General features: G+C 38.6%; 1 protein-coding gene across 3 annotated transcripts in view; it reads right to left on the bottom strand.

Moving 5' to 3' along the window:
* Positions 1 to 3,899: 3,899 nt before the first annotated feature.
* Positions 3,900 to 26,197, bottom strand: part of ENTPD1 (ectonucleoside triphosphate diphosphohydrolase 1) — a 94,865-nt gene continuing 72,567 nt past the window's right edge. For all 3 annotated transcript variants that reach the window (XM_054581281.1, XM_054581280.1, XM_054581282.1), the window contains 6 exons: positions 25,792 to 25,951; positions 24,879 to 25,118; positions 23,396 to 23,653; positions 13,638 to 13,754; positions 9,563 to 9,700; positions 3,900 to 7,139 (listed from right to left, as the gene is read on the bottom strand). In XM_054581281.1, the coding sequence (XP_054437256.1) occupies positions 6,933 to 7,139; positions 9,563 to 9,700; positions 13,638 to 13,754; positions 23,396 to 23,653; positions 24,879 to 25,118; positions 25,792 to 25,951 (1,120 nt within the window). In that variant the 3' untranslated portion in view covers positions 3,900 to 6,932. The remainder of the gene's footprint in view (positions 7,140 to 9,562; positions 9,701 to 13,637; positions 13,755 to 23,395; positions 23,654 to 24,878; positions 25,119 to 25,791; positions 25,952 to 26,197) is intronic.

The raw sequence follows: 26,197 nt of genomic DNA, 5'->3' as shown, positions 1-26,197 counted from the left end.
TAATTGTTGCTTTAAAAACTGGAAATCTGTTTGATTTATTGAGGCTGTGTTTTTAGTTTTATATGCTAATGGTTGCATTTCTGGTTGCAAACTTTGTAAAAAATAATTTTCTATGATTCATTTATTTATTTTACAATACTTATATACATATAGCAGCAACTTGACCTTCCACCTGGTTGGTTAAACTACAAAATCATAGTGTTTTAAAACCTGCCAGTACTGAATTCCTGAAGAACACTAGCTCTTTTACCCAATAGAGTGGCAGTAGGAGGACAAATTCATCATAGACAGAAACAAGAAAGCAGCTGAGGTTTTAAAGAATTTTTAAAGGTTGCATATAGGCTTGCATTGTGGATCACCTACCAGCTCTTTCCTATAAGGCCTCTACCAAGAACACAGAGAGTAGCACACTGAAGGCTAGGGGCAGGGCAGAAAAGCAGGGAGAAATCCTTTTGGGGCCTACCCTGTGTCTGCTGAGTATGAGGCAGTAGTTCTCCAAAGGTAGAGGACAGGGCAGACAAATCTCAGGAGGTACAGAAGACTGACAAAAGAAGAAACACTTTAGGATTGTTGTGTAAGAGAAAGAGTAAGCTTTGTTAAGTGGCACTTGAGCTGGCCCTCTGTGGAATGGGTTGCCAAAACAAGTACGGCAGTCAGGAAGTATATGACCACTTATTTGGAATGGTAAAGTAGCTGAGATCTTTGATATTCAAAGCAGTACTTTGGACAGCAGTACTGGCATTATCTGGCAGTTAGAAATGTAGATCTTGGCCTCATGCCAGACCTACTGAACCATTTTTTTTTATTAATTAACGTTAAATAGTTTTTATTTCAACAAGATCCCTGAGTGAGTCACATACACATTAAATTTTTATAAGTGTGACATATTAAGGTGCATTCTAATCCTTAAAATTCTACTTTAATATGTACAGTCAAGAGCTGAGTGGTTAGCTCTACCAGAAACTAAATGTATGGTCCAAGAAAGAAAATTCAGTGTGGGTAATCAAAGAAGGCTTCGTTTAGTAATCAGGAGTTGAGCTTGTCCTTAGAAGCTGGAGGAAGAAGATGGATGTATCAAGAGATAATATAAATAAGGATACTAAAGCAGAAATAGTGATATGGAGCAGCCCCCTGGCAGTGGACAGGGAGGATAACTAGGACTTTTACCTGGTTCCCCCTAAAATACCCAAGCCCAACTTTTCAAAGTGAAATAGGTCACGTATCTTGCCCCTAAAGAGCATAACTCAGACTCTGAATAGGATGGTCTTAAGTGTCCTACGGGAGATCCAGATAAAGGGCTATGGTAGCAAAAGGAAAAAGAAGTTTATTCAGACTTGGAGGTTTGGAGAACACCTCACTGAAGGAGCATCTAAACTGAGCTTTGAAGGTAGAGTGGGAACAAATGTATTCCATGTTGAGCAAATAACCTGAACAGTGACAGGTGAAGAATCAGGCATGGATCAAAAGAGTCAAATATCTGTTGGGGAGTTTAACCTTACTTTGTAGGCAACAGAAAGCCACCAACAGTTTCAGTTGGGGAACAATGTGATTAGGCATGCTTTCCATAGAGATTAATCTGGCAGTTATAGACTGGTGATAAGACCATCATTCCTGGTGTCAGGTTTTTACTGGGGTGGTAACAATAAGATTAGAAAGGGGAATCAAAATGAAAAATATTGCAAAGGCAAAATGGGCAGGTCCTACTGATGAAGTTGATTCTGATCTTGGTTACTTGAGGCAATGATGCTATTAATCATGATAAAATGCAGGAAGAGGGACAGGTTTAGGAGGAAAGTAGAGTTCAATTTAGGTCATCTTAAACACACTCTGTTCCCTGCCTAACTCCCAAGACTTTCCTCCCTTTCACATTATAAGGAGTGAGATTGTTTCTTAGGTGACTGGATCTTACTTATCAATGACTAATTGTTCATTTGCTGGTGAGCTTTGCTATTCAACATACACACAAAAGGAACATAAAAACAAAAAGTCAATTCAGGTGCTTGTGATGCCAAAATTGTATCATCAATTTAAAATTAGAAATTTATTTAAAATAGGGAAATGCAAATGGTATAGCAATGATTTTGTCACATGGACAGTCTTAAATGCCACTTTTCTAAAGAGAAGACTTGTGGAGACATTTCTTTCCTCATTATTAAAAAATCTATCATACCTGTGATAAAACCAGTTTTGTTCAGTTTATTAGACTCATGTACAAATAAAAACTTGGGCAGTTAACTATACATGGTCCTAAACATATAAAATAGGGACAATAAATAGATGCATGGTCTCTTAGAAAATCGACCGTTTTAGAATGGGAGGCTAATTTGGGAGCTTCCAGAGCACCGTCATTAAGGCTGTGGAAAGAAGTTGCAAATTGATGACATCTTGGAAGTGATGACATCTTGGAAGTGATGACATGTTTTTAAAAGAATATTCCATGGAAAGATAAGTAGATTGTAATTTACAGAAAACACACTTTACATTTTAGTTAATGAGACTCTATGGCAGATTGAAACCTGGGCCCAATGCTTCACTCCTTCTCTGTGTTGGAATTAATCATCCATGTCCTTTGCCATATGACTTTGCCACTCTTCATAGTGTTTTTCCAATTTGCTAATGTTGGGCTTGGTCATATGATTTATTTTGGTCAATAGAATGTGCATGGAAGTGATGGACCATCCTGGCCATTGTCTTAAAAGGTATTCTATGTTTCCTCTCACTCTCTTGTGCCCCTGCCATTCAGCATGAGAACATGGCTCAGGAAACCACCAGACAAGGATAATATGAGATAACATGCAACAGGCCTGAACTTACTGCCTAAAGCAAAGCTACCCAGCTGAATTGCAGACCCATGAAGAAGAAAACCAATGTTTAGTATTGTAAGCCACTGAAACTTTGAGGTTGTTATCATTAATTTAAAAAAAAAGCAAAACAAAACTAACAAACTGCAGTATATCATTAATCAGCCCAGCTGACTAGGAGCAACTGTCATGTTCTAACAAGATAAACAATGATTAGAACCAGAATCAGAGAGGGCCCAGACCAATGTGGATGAAATTTGGCTCACCTTTTAAACTAAGAAAAAAAAATTTAATAATGATTTTATGATTTTAAGGTAAGCTTTGTGAGCTATTAAGAGACTTTATTTTAATATTCAAATATACATTTTGAGTATAAAATATAAACATCAAAATTACTTGTATTATTTTTGAATCCAGATTGAATTTTCAAAAGGTCAGGCATGTTGGCCTGAATAACAGGCATCTCTGCCTTCACCAAAAAGGGCAACAAAACCTGAGAAATAAAGTGAAATACAGAGCTGGAATCTTAAAACTTGTTAAAGAATAATGTTAGCCCTGGCTGGTATGGCTCAGTGGGTTGAGTGCTGGCCTGTAAACCAAAGCGTTGTAGGTTCAAGTCCCAGTCAGGGCACATGCCTGGGTTGCGGGCCAGGTCCCCAAGTAGGGGGTGTGCAAGAGGCAACCACTCATTGATGTTTCCCTCTCATTCTTCTTCCTTTCCCCTCTCTCTAAAAATAAATAAATAAATAAATTTTAAAAGAGTAATGTTAAACTTTGTGTATAATAAATAATGTCAAGAAGGTTATAGCAGCTATACCTGTTTTTTAAAAAGTCCTTCCTCAAGAGAAAGACAAAAAATTATGGCCTGTATCCTTTTGGCTTTGAATGTACTTTTTAGACTACTGTGCTGTCCAATATAGTAGCCACTGGTCACATACAACTTGAAATCTAGTAGTCCTGCTTAAGATGTGCAATAAATATAATATACACACAACAGGTTTCAAAAGCTTAATATGAAAAAATAAACATTAAAATTTATATTAACTACATGTTAAAAGGTTAGTATTTTGGATATAGTCACTTTATTAAACTCTCCACAGTGACCCAGTTTGATTGTACAATATTTTTATTACAGAGGTCTTGATTGATACAATATTAAAATGAAGTATACTTTTAAAAAACATTATTTCTATCACATTTTATATTTCTTACTAAGATAAAACTTTTATATTTCTCTGTCTCACACACACACATGCACACCCTAATTAACTTCAATTTTTTGTTTTTGTCTTCAGAAATAACGACTTCTGATTTTAACCCCTATGATTTCATAGAAATAAAAAGTTTCCCACTTTCTAAAGGAATGGGGTCACCAGAACCAAGTTGGGGTGAAAGTCCAAGAAGGAATGATAATCATTTATAACCAGTGGGCAATCCAATATTAAAATTATTTGATGATAATTATTTTATTTGACCTTCTTCATCCAGAATGGCCAAAAGCAGATTCCTAGATCTGCCTCAAAATCCTCTTTCCCTACAACAGATTAGTTTGTATCTGCTGATCATCTCCATGATTTGAGATTTGTAAGTGGAATTTGGCTCCCAAATACCTTTAAGATTTTTGTGGGAGGCAGAGAGGGACGAGTCCAAGCAATAAGACAGAAACGGAATAGGAAAAGATGTCAGTGTTTACAAAAGAAAACTTGTGAATCCTAATCTCAACTTGCTGAGGGGCAGTATTTAGAAAAGAAAAAGCCATAAACTTGTGGAAGAGACTTGAGTTTCAGTACCAGCTCTGCCATGTACTAGTTTATGTGACCCTTGTTTGTAAAATGGAAATTATACCCTGGTTGGGGGGTTTTAGGACCAGAATAGATAATGTACCCGATAGTGCTTTGTATATGCAGACATAGGGAAGAAAGGAGCTGTTGCTATTAGCTCTATTTATATGACAGTTTATTTTCATCATTATCATCAACTACTATTTATCTGATTCTGAACTGCTGTTCAGTGAGCAAGCAGTATAATTAAGAAGCCAGGGGTATGGGAATCATTTATAAACATCATATGTCACATATGTTACCATGCGAAGTACATGAACAGAATATCAGTGCTGCCATGACAGCCTTTGTGAACTTAAAGCAATATTAAATTCCAAGTCCATCAGGAAACAGGTCATCTGTCTATTTCCCTTTCCACCATGCCCATAAGCCCTGTATTCATGCATATTTAAATGTATGCTTTGAAATTATAAGGAGACTGTCTAGTAGTATATTTGGGAGAGAAAATGGTTAAGTGCATGCCAAGCTTTAGCTTAGCCATTTGAGCAAGTAACTTGACCTTTCTCAGCCTAACCTGCTGTTTCTATGAAGTGGAATGATAGTACCTACCTTCAAATTATTGTGAGGATTAAATGAGAAAATGAAGGTAATGCACTTGGTCACAGAGCATAGTACACAACAAATGCCCAATAAATACTAGCTATAACAATATAGCTTACTACTATTAGAGGTTAAGCACGTCCTAATTTGGCTTCTCATTCCTGATCAAGGTGCAACAAGTTCAGTTGTGGGTATCAGAAAAGAAAATGTGCCTGTCCACAGCTTTATTACACTTATATTCACCTGGATATTGTTTTTTTTTTTAAATGACTTGGTTATTCAAGAAATGTAGGGATATTTGGCTTCTAGTTTGTGGGAGAGCTTTTCCTTTCTCCCCTCCACCCTACCTCACATGAGCTCAACAGTCACTCCCCAGATCCAGAGATGGAGAGCCTAGGGCAAGATCAGAGAAACACATCGCCACTCTGTCCTGCTCATAAGGTAACTCTTACAGCAGTCCTTAAATGAAGAGGGTACAGGGTCTCTTCATATTTCCACGACAAGGCCCATTGCTGCTACTTCTCCCACAAAATATTCCATAGAATAAATAAATAGAATCCATGCTTGTGTGACACAAGTAGCATCAACACATTCAGATCTGATTCCTGGCATATTTTGATGTATAAATACCATGGCAGCAAAAAGGTATGGCACACTGCACTAAGGCAACTTTCCCCCTAAAGTAAACCCTGGGACCATAAGACATGGCATGGTTTTAAAATTAATAACACCTTTGTGGTGCAGTTAGTGTATTTGCCTATTAACTGAAAAGTTGGTGGTGTGAGCTTACCCAGGAAGGGTCTTGTCTGTAGCCAATTTCTTGGTGATGAAAATATTCTGGAATTAGGTAGTGGTGATGGTTGCACAACATTGTGAGTGCAGTGCCCCTGAACTGTACATGTTAAAATGGTGAATTTTAAGTTATATGTATTTTACTACAATAAAAACAAAAAGTTCAATAAATGCAGTCGAGAATGCACTTCTAATCCTGCATTGTAACTGTATTTTTCTTTCTGGTGTGTATACCCCATAGTATATACCCTGATATCTGAATGCCTATATGTACATCAGCTTTTTAGAAATATCTGGTCTGGGTGTTCAACTCTGTACCATTTTGGCATCACCTAGGAACATGTGACTCATCCACATCCCTGTTTTGGATTAGATTAAGTATAGTATTAACTGGCACAAGCACATAAATTCCCTTGCAAGTCTCTTTGGTCCTAGACATATTTGTCTAGTCTAGAAAATTCTCCCATGCAAAGGGCAGGCTGGGAATGGAATGTGTGCCTGCCCTCTCCAAAGGCACTGTATGGCTTTCTTAATAACTGGGAAATGAGAGAAAGGGTCTGTAGGAACACAGCTGAGATTCTTTTAGCTCAGCACAACTTCTCAGCATAGGAGTCAGGACTCTCTTCTTCTGGACAAAACCAATATTGTTCTTTTTATAAAGCAAAGATCATGGAAGATGGCAGGTTTTTAAGACCTACATGAGCATAAAGTACAAAAAAGAAAGGAGGAGCTGGAGTTGGGAGAGTCACAAAAGAAACAATATCCACCAGGAAGTCCTTGAGGCAGAAGGACTTCTGAGGAAAGGCTTCAGCAAAACCAAGGAAGCTTCATACTGGTAAAGACTGGCCTTGGTGAGCAAGGAAGGATGATGACCTTGTACAACCACTGTGGAGGAAAATGCTCCCTGGACAAGTTTTTTTTTTTCCTCACTCCAGCCAGCAGATTTCAGCTGCTCCTGCTATACCATGTCTTTCCAGCAAAGTGAAGGCTTGTGAAAGATAATCAAGCCTATGATGACCACTGCAGTCAGGATCAGAGAGAAGAAGACCATGAGGAAGATATAGGTGGAATGGGGGAGAGGTGCGGACATCGGCTGCTCAGCTGGGATCATGTTGGTCAGGTTCAGCATGTAGCCCAAAGTCCATCCCACATCAGTGTTCTGGATCTGCAAACAGTGAGGAAAATCTGTTGTTTCTGGTGAGCTTTCATGCACCCCCATTCATAATACTAAGCAGCCAGAAGACAGAGAGCACCGCATGCAGTTCTCTACAGGGATTACTTCCACATTCTAAACTGGGAATTTAGCTGTGGGGAACATGGAGCAGGAGCAAGTGATGAAGGAGATTTTGGAGCCTCACTACCATATTCTCAAAATTCAGAGAAGATCTTTGTGACAGACTGCCCAATTCTCCCGCAGAACTTAAAGAGAGCTTAAATAGACCTTTGGAGATTTGCACTCATCTTTTGTTGTGTGTGTGAATGTCGGGGGTCAGGGGTGTGGAAGGGAGGTGGGAGGTGACAGAAATCAGACAAAGGATTAGGGATAATGATTGTCCCTGGTCTTTACATCTATGTCAAGGACGGGAATCTCATCCATATAAAACCAGGACTTCTTTATGATTTAACTAGTGAAGATTGGAGAATCCCAGCAAATTAGTCTTTATGGCAATTGGAAGACTGCATATGCATGAGAAAGGATTCTTATTAAATGATTAAAATATGCTCTGACCCTGCCTTTTTCCTAGGATATTTTCCAGTTGCCTCACAACTTATTGGACTATATAGTCTATGAATAATAAATAATTTTGGAAATGTTTTTATTACATGGTTATACATGGTCATGGTAGAAAATTTAGAAAGCACAGATAATCCTAAAAAAAAAGAAAATAAAAACCACCTATGCTTCACCACTCAGAAGTTGCTGCTATTATCATTTTGTGACATATCCTTCCAGTCCTCTCTGTGAAGTTTTTTTCTTACCAAAAAAAGGAATTAAATTGTATGTAGAATTATTGACTTAACAATACCTTGTAAGCATCATCCCAGGTCTCTTAAGGGATTTTAATAATATCACTGGCATGAATTGCCTTATATGTTCATTGTTACTTTTTCCATTATTTATATGTCTTAGAAATGGAGTAATTGGATAAAATAAGGTGTACATTTTAGAGCTCTTAGCACATATTGCCAGTACAATCTTCCCAAAGGTTGTGCCAATTTACATTCTAGCCAATACCATGTGGCAATGTTCCTCTCTCCTAACCCCTTACTAATACTGGGAATTAATCTCTAAAAAGCCCATTTCCCTTTATGGGAGACAGGAACCTTATCTGACTGTGTGTCAGGAAAGCTCCAGAACTAGAGTTATCACACAGGGTTTAGAACTACTGAATTATTCATTGGAGTTCAAATAACAAAAGTCATGCCCTGGTGTGGCTCAGTGGACTGAGTGCCGGCCTGCAAACAAAAGGGTCACCAGTTTGATTCCCAGTTAGGGCACATGCCTGGGTTGTAGGTCAGATCCCTGGTTGGGGGCACAAGAGGCAAGCACACATTGATGTTTCTATCCCTTTTTTTCTCCCTCCTTTCCCCTTTCTCTAAAAGTAAATACATAAAAATCTTTATATATACATATATAAGTATATATCTTTATATATACATAATTTACAAGTGATATAATTTATCACTTATAATTAAATTATATATATAACTTACAAGTGAGTTGATACAAGATATCCCTTGTATATCTGACATAGACATGTCCTTCAGAGAGATAAAATAAACTGTGATGTGATGGAAGGAAGACTGGGATATTAAAACAAGGAAAGATTTGCATTTGAATTATCCTCAAGGCTGCTACAAGTTCTCTGCCTCAATGGTTTTCTTTATTCTCAAAATCTCCAAATTTAATAAATGGGTAAATTTTTTGTCATTATTGTGTATGGGCATAAAATGTAGAGAAATACTGCTCTTGATATTTTTTCAAGTATGAGTTGCCTGCCCATGAGCCCCACAGCAGATGTAAATGTTTCTCTATGCCTGGAAACCTGCAGGTGGCGCTATGGTAAAGCACAGCAGTGGGGTTTCTTCTTCAAGGCTCATGCTAAACTTGGCTTCTAAGCAAAGACCCTCACAGCCACTCATCCCTTTCTTCACACTTAATGTTCAGATTAGTCAACCTTAAAGCTACAACCACAAAGCCTTCACCCGCTTGTGAGAAACCAGGATCACCCTTTCCTGATTCATGGAAGGGGTCTTTGGGATGAATGCTGAGGTCAGCACACAGAATCACTGTGACTACTAAAATACATTACTATAACACTCATTTTTTTGTTTTATAAGGAATTTGTCACTGTTATGTAAGCAGAAAGGAGAGTCTGAGAATGCAGGTAGCTCTTCTTAGGTAGGATATCCACAACTGGATGGTCAACAAACCCAGGAGAGTTTGACACAAAATGCCAGCATGGGTTAGAGGTGAAGTAGAACAGGACATTAGGCCAAAATTTACATCAGGTTAACTCCTACCTCTTTCAATCCCAAAGCTGCTTCAGCCACAAAAACCCAACCTCCCTCAAGCCCAATAAATACCTGGCCCATGAAATGAATATTCTTCCAGGAATCAGGTGTGAAATGATAGCCCTTCTGAAGGAGAGAGATAATGTAAGTTCCAGAAAAGCAGTATTCACTCAGGTACTTCTCCTTCACGTCACCAAACTGCATCTTCAGCTGGAAAGGAAGTGAGGGAAATATCATACTTGTATAACAGGCACCTTTTTAAGACCTCTTTTTCAGTTTATCAAGAGAGGGGGAAGCCCCAGCTCACATAGACCTGAAAGCTGGCCTCTCTGGCAGGCTTTGGGAATGGCGCTGTGTTCCTCCAGTGGGTGCAGTGGTTTATAGCTTAGAGTCTGTTTAGGGAAACTTTTCCTCTAAGGTTCTATGAGATGGTCAGAAACATTCATCCCTTGTGAAACTTGAATTTCACAGATTAGCATGTTAAAGTTGTGAAAAATCTTGCATGAAAGAAATCCATTAATCTTTGTGTAATCAGTTTTCTATATTGTCTTGACCAGAGTCTTTGGTTCAGAGCCTCTATAAGTTTCTTAAGGAAATAGTGTCATAAAGAGCCACTCAGTTTAATCCCTAGACTAGCAGCATCAGCATCCCCTAGGAGCTTATTAGTCCTCACCCAGAACAGCCAACACAGAGTGTGATTACATACATGGTAAACTTTGAGAAACAGCTCTGGAACACAGTTTAGGAAGCATTTTGCTCAGGACTGTTAAAGGTACCAAAATCTCGCCTTCTGTTCTCTGGCCTTACCTAACATTTATTTATTTATTTTTGTATGTAAGTCATGCAAAGGGGTCTTCTTCTTGAGTCCTTCATGTATTTACTCGACTCCTGAATGAAGATATTAATGGCTACCTGCCAACCTTTGTCTTTACTTGCCTTTACTTTGCCTAGCTGTTGTGAATATATGCCTGGATGCCCACAGCTTGTTCTACTCCTCTTCTCCCCTCAAGGTTAACAGGCCAGGGCATCTCTAGCTCAGCTCAGAGTTCCTTCTACTGCCCTATTCCTCAGCCCTTGAGATAGGCATTTCCTCCTGTACATCCTAGGAAGAGAGAGTTAGCATTTGTTAAGCATATACTAGGAATTATGCCAGATGTTTTATATGTAGGGCTTCCTGGTCGCCTGCTTACCTCCTTTTGCCCAGATTTTTCTCCCTCAAAGGGAACACCCCATCTCTAAACTCTAACTGCTAGCTGTAATCTTTCTCACTTGTCTCTTGCCAGCCCTCAATTTCTGGACAGTTAATTCCACACCTAGCCTGAATTGTCCTGCTCTGATGAAATTCTTCAAATGACCCAGCTTGGAAACTTTTTATCACAGTCCTTGAAATTGCTCTTTGATCAACTCTGTATATGACATTCTCCTGAGACCTTGGAGTGACATCAATTGACTTTGCCTGTCTAGGTCCCTACCCCTTTCTTTCTACACTCTGGTTTTCCTTTGTCAAAAGTCCTCTTCTCCCATTTGATGTAGTCTTGGCAGTCCAGTCAAAAAGCCCTGTGGGATACAGAATTTCAAGAATCCACTGCTCCAACCCTATTGGTTCCTGAAGGCTTGCTATCCCTTGTAGCAATGCCATTTTGGCCTAATTTCCCTGAATTCTTCAATACTCCTATGCCCCTCCTCCTTCTGGGAAACTGCACATTAGCTATGCAGTCTAACCTGCTGAGGATTACTTATGATACTATCCAACAATATAGAAGCCAAAGGCATCTACCTGGTTCATCAATCCAGACTTATCATGGTTCTTTTCAATTCCAGTTGACATAAAATATTATATTAGTTTCAGGTGTACAACATAGTGATTAGACATTTACATAACTTACAAAGTGATCGCCCCAATAAATCTAGTACTCACTGACACTGTATATAATTATTATATTATTGACTATATATATTACCTGTACTGTACTTTACATTAAGACAATTTGTATTTCTTATTTCTTTCACCTCTTACAGCCCAGAATTGATCACATTAATGCTTGCAGATTCGATACTATATGCTCTCCAAATGAGGTGATGATTCCTCCTTTCGTGCCCTCCTTTGCATTTTATTTCCCCTGCCAAAGCAGGGACAGGCAGCACTACTATAGTATGTGTAAAACATCCAGCCCACTTTTTAGCACATAATATGTGCTTAACAATTGTTAGTTCTCTGTCTGCCAGAGGTGCCTAGAAGGGACATTCCCAAACCAAAGTCACACTGGGAGAGCAGTCCTTCCTCATGTTGAGGATAGCAAGAAAAGAAGAAATGAGTTACCCTATAACAGAATATTTGACAGAAAAACAAAACAAACCAAAAAATGAACAATGCTTTTTCCAGACAGATGAACAATGCAGTTAGAAAAAATTAACACTGGATGATAACACCCATCTCAACATTCTAGGATCTGTGTGAGGGTCTGGGTCTCACCTACAACTCCACCCCCCATCCACCCCATATTCCCACATCCCTCCCCCACCAAATGTTTAATAATTTCTCCCAAATGCAGGCCTTTCTGAGCTTACTTCCAGGGCCTCAGCCCCTGAGCAATTCCTCATGTGACTTAGCTGGCAGACCAACAGGTCTGGATACTGTAAGATTCCCAACTTAATGTAATCTGATGAAATAGGAAGTAGATGACAATAAGGAGTAAAAACCTGACAGAACTTTCACTCTGAACAAGGAAGTAATTTTTTTCAAAGTGCGGTCTCAATCTAACTCCTCATACATAGGCCTGATGTCAAATTTCCTCAACTCCAAGATGTTCATCTTCCTCCACAGATCACCACCAATAGCAAAATGCCTCCCCTAAGTGTTTTGTAAACTGTAAGGTGCTGGGCCATATTTGAGCAGCCCTTTCAAAAAGGCCTGAGCCCTGGTAGGGTAGCTCTGTTGGTTGGAGCATTGGCTCTGATATACGAAAGTTGCGGGTTCTATCCCCAGTCAGGGCACATACAAGAAGCAACTAGTGAATGCGTAAATGAGTGGGACAACAAATTTTCTTTCCCTCTCTCAAAATCAATCAATAAATAAAAAATTAAAAAGAAGAAAAGAAAAGCCCTAAATACCCTTCCTTCCTGTTTTAACTCAAAATACTTAGGGAAAATTCCAAACCTCCAGGCTCTTGCACAACCTTCCTTCCCTCTTTGTCATTGCTGATGAGAACAGCATCCATTTTTAATTAATTGCATTTTTTCAGAATGAAAGCACCATTCACTTTTACAACTGTGTCAACTTAAAACAGCTGCTGTTTTGCACTACCCCTAGGATTGAGGGGCCTAAATGATTTGTGTTTTTTAAGTGAGAGCAGACCCCATAGCTCTCTTCCTGGAAATTTTCATCAAATAGTGCTGAATGTTGAGTGACTCAGTGCCTCAGACAAGAAAAACATTGTGTTTCAAATTTATGAGTAAGCAGGAGATATCTTGGACCTGGGCAGTGGAGAAAGGGTCTTAATACAAAGGTGTCTGTGGAAGGTTCTATGAATCGCCCATTTTTCTTGCTAATAAAACTCTGATTTCAGTGTTTGGGGAAGGGAGTGGGTGACAATGTGCCCAGATCCAGGAAGCGGCTCATGATAGATCTGAGGCTCTAAGCCCTAAGTCAGTCTTAAAATCCAGTGTACTCTGTTCTTCTATCCAGTCCTGGCCAATGAGACACAAGAGAAACTGCTAAGGAGCTTCTGAGATTGTTTTTGCTTTCCTGTAAAACAGAATAGGTGTATCTGGTTCTACCCTTCTCCTGACTTTGAATATGGCTATGATCCCTGAAACTAGATCTTGTGTCCATGAAAAATTAGGCATAACAACAAAATAGAAGAAGTAATGGCTGAGATAGAGTCAAGCTGCTGCTGACCCCATGCCAGCAGCTGCCTATTGCCAAACTTCACATTAGATGAGAAAAATGAGACCTTTTTTGTTTAAGCCATAGAATGAAAGTTATTAAGAAATGTCGATGAACTCATTTTTGATCGCCCCATTTGGGTTTCCCTAACATTTTTACTGTATCTTGGTCAAATTAGCACAACTTGAAGGGCAGAGTCACAACCTCCATGTTGTTAAGGGTACAGAACAATGGTAATAGCTGCTGTCTCTAGTCACTCACCTCTTTCCAAGGCTGAGAGCAGAAATTTGTTATTTTGTCAATAATGTTTCCCTGAGAGAGGTGTTCTGTTGATGTAAGGTTTAAAAACTTCATCACATAATAATACGCTGAAAATGCCTGGAAGAGAAAAATGGAGTTTTGCAGTGTCCAGAACAGAAGGACATTGATTGTTCAGAATGCTGTACCCCTAGTGAAGGTGCCTGGAAATCTCTGTTGAGTAAATTCTCAGGATTGTTGATAATTCAGACCCTAGCAAGAGGGGTCACTTATACACAATGGAATACTACGCAGAAGAAAGAAAAAAAGAACTACTAAACTTTGCGACAGCATGGATGGAACTGGAGAGCATTATACTAAGCGAAATAAGCCAGGGGGCGAAAGACAAATACCATATGATCTCACCTATGAGTGGAACCTAACCAACAATACAAAGATGCAAGGAAAATAAGACCAGCAACACTGAAAGGAAAAGAAATCAACAGAGACAAGAGGGAAGGAGGGAGGGGGGGCAGGGAAAAGGAAGGGAAGGGGAAAGTCAAGGAACGTATAGCAAGGACTCATGGACAAAACCAAAGGGGAAGAGCTGAGGGAGGGAAGGACAGAGGGGGCAAGGGAAAGTGGTGGTGGGAAGGCAGAGACAAATGTATTTGAAAAAATAAATTAAAATAAAATTAAAAAAAAAAGAGGGGTCACTTTGCTTCTGACATGTATTTCTGAGCCAGTTGGTAGCTAATTTTTCTCAATAATTTTAATGGGAGAGTCAGGGAGAGAGATGGGTAAAAGAGAAGACAAAAAAAAAAGAGGAGGTCACTAAAATCCCATCTTCAAAAAATTATGTATTTCATATACTTTTTTTTAACAAAAACTGGAAAATGCTATACAGTGGTATTAAAAGTTATCTCTGAATAGCAATTATGACGTGTTTTTGTACTGCTTTCTTTAGTCAACATTTAACAAATATTTATTGCAGATCTATCATGAGCTAGGCACGACTGAAAAGTTTTTTAAAATCATTATTATAACGTAAATGAGAACTACAGAAAAAGTTAAAAGGACAATGAGTAAAAAAAGAGACATTTGATTAACATAACCTAAATGTTATCACTTAGAGACAAATAGTATTAAATATGATATAGGAAAAATACATTTTACTTCCATTCTAATAATATATCTAATTTTTATCATACTTTATACCACCCTATAACTTTCTTTTGTACCTTTATCATATGTTTTTGGAGAGGAAAAATTAATTGAGTAGAGTTTGCTAGATGAGGCAACTGAAAGCCAAACTCTAGTGCTTTTTCTCTTTCTTGCCCAGTTTTTAGGGGAAAACATTTTGGAGGTCATAAGAGCATGTCATTTGCTTATTTGACAAACTTGCTTAGCTCTGTATGTCAGGCACTGGGCTAAGCCACAGAATCTACTGTGATTATTGGAAGGGAATAAAGAGGTTTCCCTGTGCTAGAAGTATTTGGACTAAGGATTATATTTTGCCTTCTGTAAAATTACTAATCTAGAAGTGACTGGTGAAAGGGAATGTGATTTTCAAACAATCCAAGTGCATTCCTATGTAATTTTCACAGACAAAGATACAGGAGGGCAAAGAACAGGAATTAGCAAGGGTCCTACTTGGGGCTCAGTCTCTGTCTGACAAGTTCCTGCTACAAATAGGTTTTATGCTTTAAGTCCAGCCAAAGTAAGCCTAATGCCAGCTTCTTACCAGCTGCATTATTTTTTTTAAATATTCTTTTATATATATAATATCTTATTTTAAAACATGAATGTGTATGTATTTGTATTGGTCCTTCTTAATAGGGTTTCTTTTTCTTTTTTGTTTTTTGGTTTGTTTTTTTTTGGTCTGATTTTCTCCTCCACTTCTAGTTCCAACAAAAGCCCACATTAACATCTTAATATAAAGCCTTCCATTTTTCTCTCATTGCTCGTATAATCATACACAAACATACATATATAAGGATTTGCTTTTTATATGAAATTTTAAACATTCTGCATCTCGTTTTTCTTACTCAACAGTTTTTTATGGAAAACCCTCCAGGTCATGTGGAGACACTAATGTTTGCATAAGAATCCATGGTGTGAATGTATCATAATTTTTCAACAACTCCCTACTAGTGCTAGTGGGCATTCCCTAGATTCCTGTATTTTTGATTATAAGCAATGCTGTTATAAATTCTTCTTTACACTTAGCCTCTGAATTTGTTTGCTCATTCCTTTGGGGAAGTCGAGCTCCCTAGGGGCTTGGAAAGACAGCTTCCACATTCCTGGAACTTATGAATCCCAACACTTTAAACACCATATGCTGGTTGCAGAGTGAGATCTTGGCATGGTCCTCTTTCTACCATCTTAACCCAACACACCATCATATCTTGCATGGATACTGCAGTGGCCTCTTATTTGATCTCCATGTTAGCTTTTAAGTGCTATTCTAATCCTTCCTGCACATGGCCATTGCAGAAATCTTTTAAAAAACAAATTTGAGGTCCAGAATTGTCAGAAAATTGAGCTGTATGGAAGTCTGACAACCAAGGAATGAAGAAGTCACATTCATCCATACAGACTGTGCTACTAAAACAAGGAGTCAAAGCAGCTCTACCTAATACATAGAAACAAACAGGAAGCTGCCAAAATGAGGAGACAAAGAAATATGGCCCAAATGAAAGAACAGAACAAAAGTCCAGACAAAGAACTAAGCAAAATGGAGATAAGCAGTCTCTCAGATGAAGAGTTCAAAACACTGGTTATAAGGATGCTCAAGGAACTCATTGGATACTTCAATAGCATAAAAAAGGCACAGGCAGAAAAAGGTTACACTAAGTGAAATAAAAAAAAATTTACAGGGAACCAAGTGGTGCGTACAAAGCCAAGACTCAAATCAATGATTTGGAATATAAGGAAGAAAAAAACATTCAATCAGAACAGCAAGAAGGAAAAAGAATCCAAAATAACAGGGATAGGCCAAGGAGCCTCTGGGACAACTTCAAACATACCAACATTTGAATCATTGGGGTACTGGAAGGAGACAAGAAAAAGCAAGAAATTGAAAACTTGTTTGAAAAAATAGTGAAAGAAAACTTTGCTAACTTGGTGAAGGAAATTGACATAGAAGTCCAGGAAGCACAGAGAGTCCCAAACAAGATGGACATAAAGAGGACCACACCAAGACACACAATAATTAAAATGCCAAAGGTTAAAGATAAAGAGAACTTAAAATCAGCAAGAGAAAATCAGAGAGCTACTTACAAAGGACTTCCCATAAAACTGTCAGCTGATTTCTCAGCTAGATGGGACTGGCAAGAAGTATTCAAAGTAATGAAAAGCAAGGACTTACCTAGATTACTCTATCCAGCAAAGCTATCATTTAGAATTGCAGGGCAGATAAAGTGCTTCCCAGACAAGATGAAGTTAAAGAAGATCATCAGCACCAAGCCATTATTACATGAAATATTAAAAGACCTTATTTAAGAAAAAGAAGGCCAAAACTATGAATATTAAAATGGCAATAAATTCTCAACTATAAACAATTGAATCTAAAAAAAGAACAAACTAAGCAAACAAGCAGAACAGAAACAGAATTGTAGCTATGGAGATCATTTGGAGGGTTATCAGTTGGGAGGAGGAAGGGGAAGAATGGGGAGAAAAGTGCAGGGATTAACAAGGACAAGTTGGTAGGTACAGAATAGACAGGGGGATTTAAATAAAAGTATAGAAAATGGAGAAGCCAAAGAACTGAAATGCATGATCCATGGACATGAACTAAGAGGGGAGAGATTGCCAGAGGGAATGAGGGGTACTGGACAGAGCGAGGCAAAGGGGGAAAAATTGGGACAACTGTAATAGCATGATCAACAGAATATATTTTAAAAGGTTAAAAAATAGAAACAAACTTTATAATGTCACTCCTCTATTTAGAGCCTTCAGTGACTCCTAATTATACCTAGATTAAAGTCCACACTCTACCAGGTCTCTCAAGGACAGGTATGTTCTAACCCTTCCCACCTTGCAAATACCATCTCATACACTTTCCCACCTTCCCACCACACCCTAGCCACCTTGGCCTTCAATCTCTGCCAAGCTTTTCTTCTGTGGGGTTGGATATTTGCTATTCCCTCTGTTGGAATTCCCTTGACTTCCACATCTCCTCCTCAGAAAGATTTTCTAGTCTTCTACCTCAACTAGTACCTTCTGTTATTCCCTTTTAGAGGACTACATCTCTTTCTTCCCAAATTACCTCAGTCTGATTTGCTTTTGTTCATTTGTGTTTCTAGTCTTTTATCTACCTGCCTCTAGAATGGCAGGACCATATCTGCCTTAGCATGGCACTTGGCACATGGAAGAGCTCTATAAATGTTTAAGTTGCAGAAAACTGCTTTCCCTCTAGTTCCTAGAGCACTGTCTAGAATGTAAGAGACACTACCCAAAGCAATCTATAGATTCAACACAATTCCTATCAAAATACCAATGGCACTTTTCACAGAACTATAACAAATAACCAAAAAATGTATGTGGAACTACAAAAGACCCTGAACAGCCACAGCAATCTTGAGAAAGAACAAACTTGGAGGTATCATGCCACCCAATATATCCAACTATACTACAGGGCTACAGTAATCAAAAAGCATGGTGCTGGCATAAAAACAGACACATAGATCAATAGAATAGAACAGAGAGCCCAGAAATAAACCCACACCTATATGGTCAATTAATATTTGACAAAGGAAGCAAGAACATAAAATGAGGTAAAGACAGTCTACTCAATAAATGGTGTTGGGAAAATTAGACAGATACATGCAAAAAAATGAAACTAGACCACCTTCTTAAACCAGACATAAGAATCCTTGCTGTAAAAATCCTAGAATAAAACATAGGCAATAAAATCTCAGGCATTTCTTTCAACAATAGTTTTTTAAAATATATCTCCTCAGGCAAGGGAAACAAAAGAAAAAATAAACAAATGGAACTACATCAAAATAAATATTTTTGTACAGAAAAGGAAACCATCAACAAAATGAAAAGATAACTCACTAAATGGAAGAAGGTATTTGCCAATGATACATCCAACAAGGGGCTAATATCCAAAATTTATAAAGGATTCATACAACCGAACATCAAAGAAACAACAATACAATTAAAAAATGTGCAAAGGATATGAACAGACACTTCTCCTAAGAGGACAGCTAGCCAATAGACATATGAAAATATGCTCAACATCACTAATCATCAGGCAGATGCAAATTAAAACCACCATGAGATATCACCTCACACCTGTTAGAATGGCTGTCATAAATACATCAACAAGTGTTGGTGAGGATGTGGAGAAGAGGGAACCCTAATGCACGTTAGTGGGAAGGCAAATTGGAAAGCAGTATGGAGTTTCCCCAGAAAATTAAAAATGGAACTGCCTTATGAACCAGTGATTTCACTTCTGGCTACTTATACAAAGAAATCCAAAATATTAATCCAAAAGAACATATGCAGTATTATTTACAATAGACAAGATATGGAAGCACTGTCTCCCTGTATTTTATATTGTACCCTGTCCTTTATATTTTTAAAAAAATTTCTAAGATAATCCTGTTACTTTTATACACACACACATGCATGCACACACGCACGCACGCATACATATTTCCCTGTAGCACAGCAGAAACCAAGTCTTAGAATGAGATTCGAGCACAAAAACTGCTATCTGAACTGGGAATGTATCTATTTGACTTTCTCTCTTAAACAGTTGTGCTCCAGAATAAGGCCATCTATTTCTCCTCCCCTACTCCAGGACCAGTTTATTCATATTATATTCACTTTTTTCATTCTATCTTCCTGTCTATCTTTTTAAAAAGTCTTCCTTGTGTCAGGGCCTGAATGGTAGTTATCCTGTCTGTACATGTTCTTCAGAAATCCACTTGATTGGTTTACTATCTAAGATGGCTTCTTAAATCCGTTAGAAAAGTCTCTTTTAGAGTAGAATATTGCTTATACCAACATGCATTGGAATTGAACCTAGAAAAAGTGTTAATGGAATGGAGTGGTAGAGTTTAGGAAAATTTTTTTCCTTGATTTATATATATTATATAATGCAAAAAAACCCTTACTCTTACTCATAATGGTTCCAATTTTAACCCCTAGAATTAAATTGAATGACTAAAACCATCTTCTTCTTTTAATACCCCAGGAAGATACACTGATCAAAATCAAATGGTTCAAGTTTCTTCCTGTGGCTGTGGGAGGTGACTCTTTAAATGTTTTTAAGAAAAAAATAATCCTGATCCTACTCTTGGGGTAGGACTTTGGAGATTCAATACAGCAGATGTTTTTTTTTTTTCCCAGAATGAACCTAAGGACAATTCTGTAGGGTAGAGAAATGCTAATTTGGCTCTAGGAATTCCTGACTTTGCCTTTAGGTACAGGTGGTATGCCCTCCCATTTAGATCAAACTCTGTGATCAGCTCCCTAATTTTCACAGTAAGAATCAACTAAGTAAACTTTTACTTCATTGGTTTCTATAACCTGTGGGTCCATATTTAAACAGCAACTCAGAATAGAAACAGTCTAGGACATCGTCAGAGAACATTGCCTCAAAAAGGTCCTGATCTTTCATTTGCTAGCTTACATAATGAAAATTTGTGGAAGATTATATGAGGAATATATCTCTCCCCTCTTTTAACTACTCAAATCTTTCTCCTATCAAGATGATCATCAAAAATCTATATTACCTCTGTCTATCACAAACTTGCTGTCACTAAGTTGGCTTTTTAGTATTATGCCTCTGGGTTAAAATTGCTATAAAAATTTTAAATTGCTATTTAAAAGTATGGTCAAAGACATTGTCTAGCAAAATCCTTTGTAAAATATCCTTGAGATTTAATTTTAGAATAATTCTGCTTTGGCCTAGGACTGGGTATGCTGGGTATAATAAAAATTACATATCTGATTATGTCTTATTTTTCCCCTTGGCTACTATGAAACTCAGAGCTAAATACACACACACATATGTGTACATATTCCAGTTCCCTATTGAATTTGTTATACCCTTTCTTTATATAAATTATACAATGTAATCTTTTTTAAAATTCCTAAATTACCACATAAATAATTCTCTACAGATGTTCCTTCTTCCTCTTTGTATTTCTTATTTGCCTACAAATTTGACTCAATTTACAATTTTAGAATTAGATCATCAGTGCTAAATGCAATTGTGGCAAAAATTACCACCCTGAAAATTCTCTGTGGCTTGAGAATACCCAGGCTAACTGGTTTTGGAAATAATTAAAATACAACTAAATTTTCATGTTGCTAATAGTTTACGCCTCAAGGTGCTGGACTTCACAATGATAACTTTCTGCAGGAGTGAAGGCCTAGAATGAGGTTTGTTAGGAGAAAGAACTAACCCCACCTGGTGCTATGGAACATTAGCTTTTCACTATTTGCAGGGATATGCTGGAGCTGGCTCTTACCCACTCATGAGAGCTAATAGTTGATATTTCAGGAGTTTTGTGAGCCAGCTGATGTCAGGTTGATAGCTTAAAATAGGCCATGGTGGGAATATTTACAGCAGGAAAATTGGCAAATTCTTCAAATCAGCCCCTCCATCTCCAGAGAGTTAGTTGTAAGACATTCATCAGTCACCAATCTGTTTGTCTGGCTTATCACTCACAAAAGCGATGAGATAGGTATCTCTGTCTTCATTTTATAAAGGAGAAAACAGATTTTAAAAATATTTAGGATTTAGGGAGAAATCACAGAGGGCACCAAAAAAAAAAAAAAATCCAAAACAAGAAAAAACTGCCAAAACAAGAATAGGTACAGTACTGAACCTAAGGGTTATATTGAGAGAAGAAGGATGCTATGCAGAGGAAAGCAATCTACAGAGATTGCCAAATTGAGATTTAGAAGGCTGCGAGGAAGACAGTTTCAATAAGAGACTAAGAGACCAAACAAAAAAGCCTCCAGGGAACGTTCAAGGCTCTTCCACCCTTTTCCAGCTCCACCCCTCCCTACCTTGGTTGGAGGCATCACATTCAAAGGCAGGACATTCTGCCGCTGCCGCCATCACCACCACTACCATCCCACCCCACTTCCTGAGTAGGACGTATTTACGCTTGAAGGCAAGAATCGGGGGCTTGTTTCCCAGGGCACAAAGCTTTCTGAAAAGTTAAAAAGTCAACACACAAGAGTATACTCCTTTTCCTTCAGATGTACTTCCTAGAATTGACTGGAAAGGAAAGGGCCCTTGCCTGTCTCCAGCATCCCTGGCCATCTCCTTCCCTTTCGTGGCACCATCCTCTCTCTTTTAGTAGTTGGATCCAAGGCAAGGACCTTGCCTTAAAAAAAAAAAAAAAAAGCCCAACATGGAGAGCCAGTGCCAGCTCAGCTATAGGGCATCCAGGTGAGGTTCTAGTTTGTTCTGAATTTGGGTTTGGAGCCAACTGAAAACCAAGTTTTATTCTTCCAGTCATTGTCCTGTCATGTTCCCTCAGAAACCTTGAGGGGAGGGGAAATTGTGGTCTGGGCATGGTAAGCGCAGATCACCTTGCTCATTGTTATTTTCCCAGAGACCAAAGGATGAAGAGCTCACAGAGTTCACAAGTGGCAAAGCCAGGATTAAAACCAGGTATGATTGCTATGGGGCCAATGCTCTTTCCAAGGAGCTCTTTCTGTGCCATTAGGCTGGGCCCAGAGACCAGGGGAGAAATTTTCCTGCCAGGGTCCTGGAGGAGAGTGAAACCTTCCTCCTCACACGCTCATCTGTTTTCTGAAAAAGGGAGAAAAAGTGCGAAGGCAGATAAAAGCCCTTGCTTCTTTAAATGCTATCTTAAGTGAGATTATGCATATATTGTGCTTAGTCAATAATTGGCACTTGATTGATGGCAGCTAATTTTGCAATATGATGTTATACTATGATTACACCAATACTTGGTCTCTAGGACCAGAATGTGAAATTTGAATAATGAGTAGATCAAGAGGCACCTCTTCTACCTCTGTTCAAATTTTTTTTATCTTATTTTGAAGTAATTAAGAAAAGGAATTTGGACTTGGGATTCAAATGTCCCCCAACTCTTCAAAATCTAAGAAAAATGAATCTATCTTTAGTGTTTCCTTGGGGTTTTCTGAGTTTCTACTTTCTAAATGTCATGACAGAGTGAAACTTTAGCTAACACATCTAACTGCTGCTTTGCCTTTTCTGATACCTGAGAAGGTACCTTTGGCAGATCCTAATGGGTGCCTACCAAACCGCCAGCCCCCTTCTTCTGGCTTACAGATTCCTGATTTTACCCATCTAGGAGAAAGCAATGTTCTCAGGGAAGACTCCCCAGTTCCAGAGGACGAACAATGATTAGTCTAAATCAACCATAGTAATACATTTCCCTTTATCTTAGACTGGTTTAGAGGTGTGCATTTCACTAAATTCCAGCCAATGGCATCTGTAAAAATATTTCTTGGCACTTCTGCAACATTGAAGATGTATGCAAGAGAAACTTCCTTCTTGCCTTTGGCTTTGCATGTCAAGACATAATGCTGAAAGCAATAGCTGCCACCTTCACACCACAGGAAGATATTGAAAAAACTGATCGAGTCCTTATGTCATTAAGCCAAAGAACTAACCCTAAATTATCTACCTCAAGGCTTATCATCATGTGAAAGAAAAATAAATCCTATTTGATAAACTCTTTGTTAGGCACATATTTTATAACTTGCAGCCAAAATCATCCTAACCAATATTCCTTATCATTTCACAAACTTACCCCAAATTGTCCTTGAAGTTGTGGCAAGAAAACGTTATTGAAGGCACAGTGGGAATAAGAGCACATACTTGTGTCGAAGAGTTTAATGATGCTTTGCTGGCATTTTTCAAAGTCTCCAGTGCCGTGGATTTGTAATTGAGGAAATTTAAGAGTCTCCTGAAAATCCCTGGTGCAAGGACTCTTGTAAATGTCACTTTTGTTCATTACCCTCATGTATCCAGGGTTAAAACATGGGTCCTGGATGGTTCCATTTGTAGCCTGCATGGAAAAATTACTTGAAAGGGTCATGTGCAAATGCTTTGGGTACAAAATCACCAGTCTGACTTCATTAATGTGTAGGAATTGCACAACCTCCCAGCACTCAGCATTGGCATCAGTACACCTCTGTCCTGCCTTTTTCAGCCTTGGGAATAGTCAGATTTGTATAACAGGCACCAGAAGTGGTATCAGATGTAAATAAACTCTCTCTAGTCATTGAAAGCTAATATATTTCAAGCTGGGCCCAGAAATGCCTTTGGTTTGGAATGTTCCTAGTGCTTAGTTCTAATCACCTAGTCAGAAGCAGATTCACAAGAAAAACTAGAAAGGCTCAAAATTCTGAGCCTGGAGTAGTTCTGAAAGAGTTGACCTATGCCCCCATCCTCACCTCCAAGCTAAAAATAAGAAGCTCCAAGAGCTGGAAGTGCTTTAGATTATTTAAACCAGGAGCATCAAAATGGTTTTTAACCCACAACCCAGTATGTTCAAGAGAAGGAAGAGGACTGTTGTGGCTTAAGAGGCTTATTGGAACCTTGGTACTCAGTAGGGCTCTCTCAGCAGTCCCTACTCCAGTTGAAGTCACGTTACAGGTTGTGCTTCTGAGAACCAGAGAGTGAGCCTTGAAAAAGAGCAGAGAACTGGTTGTCCTTTTAGTGGAGACAGGGAACAGCTGGATATGACATCCTTGCTCTGTGTTTATTTATGAGGGTGTGCCTGGTACTCATATAATTGCAAGTATGTTTAACTTTTCTTGCTTTCAATATGCAGAAAGCATCTGGGGACAAGATTTGAAGTGCTGGTCTAGAAACTTAGTGTATTTTCTTTTCTTCTCCAGGTTGTTTCTAACAACCTGTTTTCTGCAGTTTGTAGGAAATGGAGATTAAGAAGCGGTAAAGTGGTTATAAATTGCACCCACCCTTCTCTGTAACAACACGCTCACATGTAATTTTCATTATCAACCCCATAGAGGTGAGAAATTATTTCCCAAGAAAGGATCTGAGTTGTGTCCTTGGAGATAGTGCAGTAAACAAATATAGGAGGTGATGTCTGGAGGGAACAATTCATAAGGGTCTTCCAGATATACTTAGATACCCTGCCTGAAAAAGTTTGGGAAGTATAGTAACCAACTTCAGATTAATTACTGAAGTAGAAAGAGAAAACAACAGGATGCGGGGGCTGGCAGCCCAGATGTGCAGAGGGTAGGTCTGGATTCAGTTATACTTGCCTGAATGTTCTTGGCTATTTTCTTCAAGAGCGCTTGATCCTTCCCGTAGCACAAGAAGCTGTGTGTGTATACACTGTAGTCCTTACCATATAGACGAAAGTACAGAGCATTTTGTGGAGACTCAATTGTCTGGTTTTGGGGCACAAAAGTGATTTGCGTAGAGGCTCCCCCAAGGTCTAAAGCTCCATAAGTCTCCTGACTCTCATTTTCATTTTGCCTCAGATTGAACCATCTCAGTTTCTGAAAGAGAGTAGAGTTATCAGTGGTAGAAGTCTCTGGACACCCTGTATGTTAAACTATTTCTTGGACTCAGGAACTTCCTAATGTGAAGGAGCAGGAGCATGAGGGTGACACAAAGCTCACTAGAGGTTCCCGAATCCACACCATATCAACAGCAAGAAAAGAGAGACCTCACAGACAAAGCTCAGACTGCAGCAATACAGAAGCAGTACAGTGTTTATGAACATGGGATTTAGGGCTGGAAAGACTCAAGTTCAAAGCCTCATTAGTCATAAACCTTGAGCAGAATAATTAACCCTCTCTAAGATCAAGTTGAGGCTCCAAAATGAGACAACACCACATACGGTTGTTCTGAGGACTAAATCATACAGAACATGGAAAGTGCTTAGTACAGCACAAGACACATAGCACTAGGCAAACATTAGCTATTTTTATTTTTAATGATAGATTTGTTTATGTCTCTCTAAAGTGAAGATATGGTTTCCTTATTCTCCAATAATAGAAGTTCTTGTAAGAGAATTACACCTCTGATGACCCTTGCAAATGTGGGGGTAAGTTAATTTGTTCATTTATCTGTCATACACTCTGGCTAGCAAACCAAGTACTGCCTGAGATAGCAATGGCATTGGCCTCTAGGGAGCCACTCCATGAGGGATGTAAGATAATCAATCACCTTAGTGAATTTTCCCAGCAAATAGTTGATAGTGATCCAGCCATAGGCACCTTCCTCTGTGCCAGTGATGATTCTGGCACCCTTAAAGTCAAAGGGATACCTGTTGAGGACATTCGTCACCACATTCAGGACATTGTCCGCCAACTTTTTGTCTTCAAGTCTATAGAAAAGAAGATCTGAGGTTACCAGTTTTGTTTTAATATATGTGGCTATCGATTTCAGCCACAGCTTCCAGTCAGTTCTCCCCAGAAGTGAATCATAACTCACTGGAATAAACAGAAAGATGGAGATATCGACCCATGGCTGTCTCCTTTTGGGTGAGGCAGAACTATCTTTTATCCCCCTCTCTCCAAATCCAAATCCTTCCATTCTTTAAATAGGTATATCTTCCTAAAATAACATTTTT

This window comes from Pteronotus mesoamericanus, unplaced genomic scaffold (assembly GCF_021234165.1).
Source record: "Pteronotus mesoamericanus isolate MK-2021 breed Mesoamerican mustached bat unplaced genomic scaffold, CSHL_Meso_final contig_657, whole genome shotgun sequence".
Lineage (NCBI taxonomy): Eukaryota > Metazoa > Chordata > Mammalia > Chiroptera > Mormoopidae > Pteronotus > Pteronotus mesoamericanus.
The sequence above is the reverse complement of the archived record's forward strand: the minus strand, read 5'-3'. Positions and strand labels throughout refer to the sequence as shown.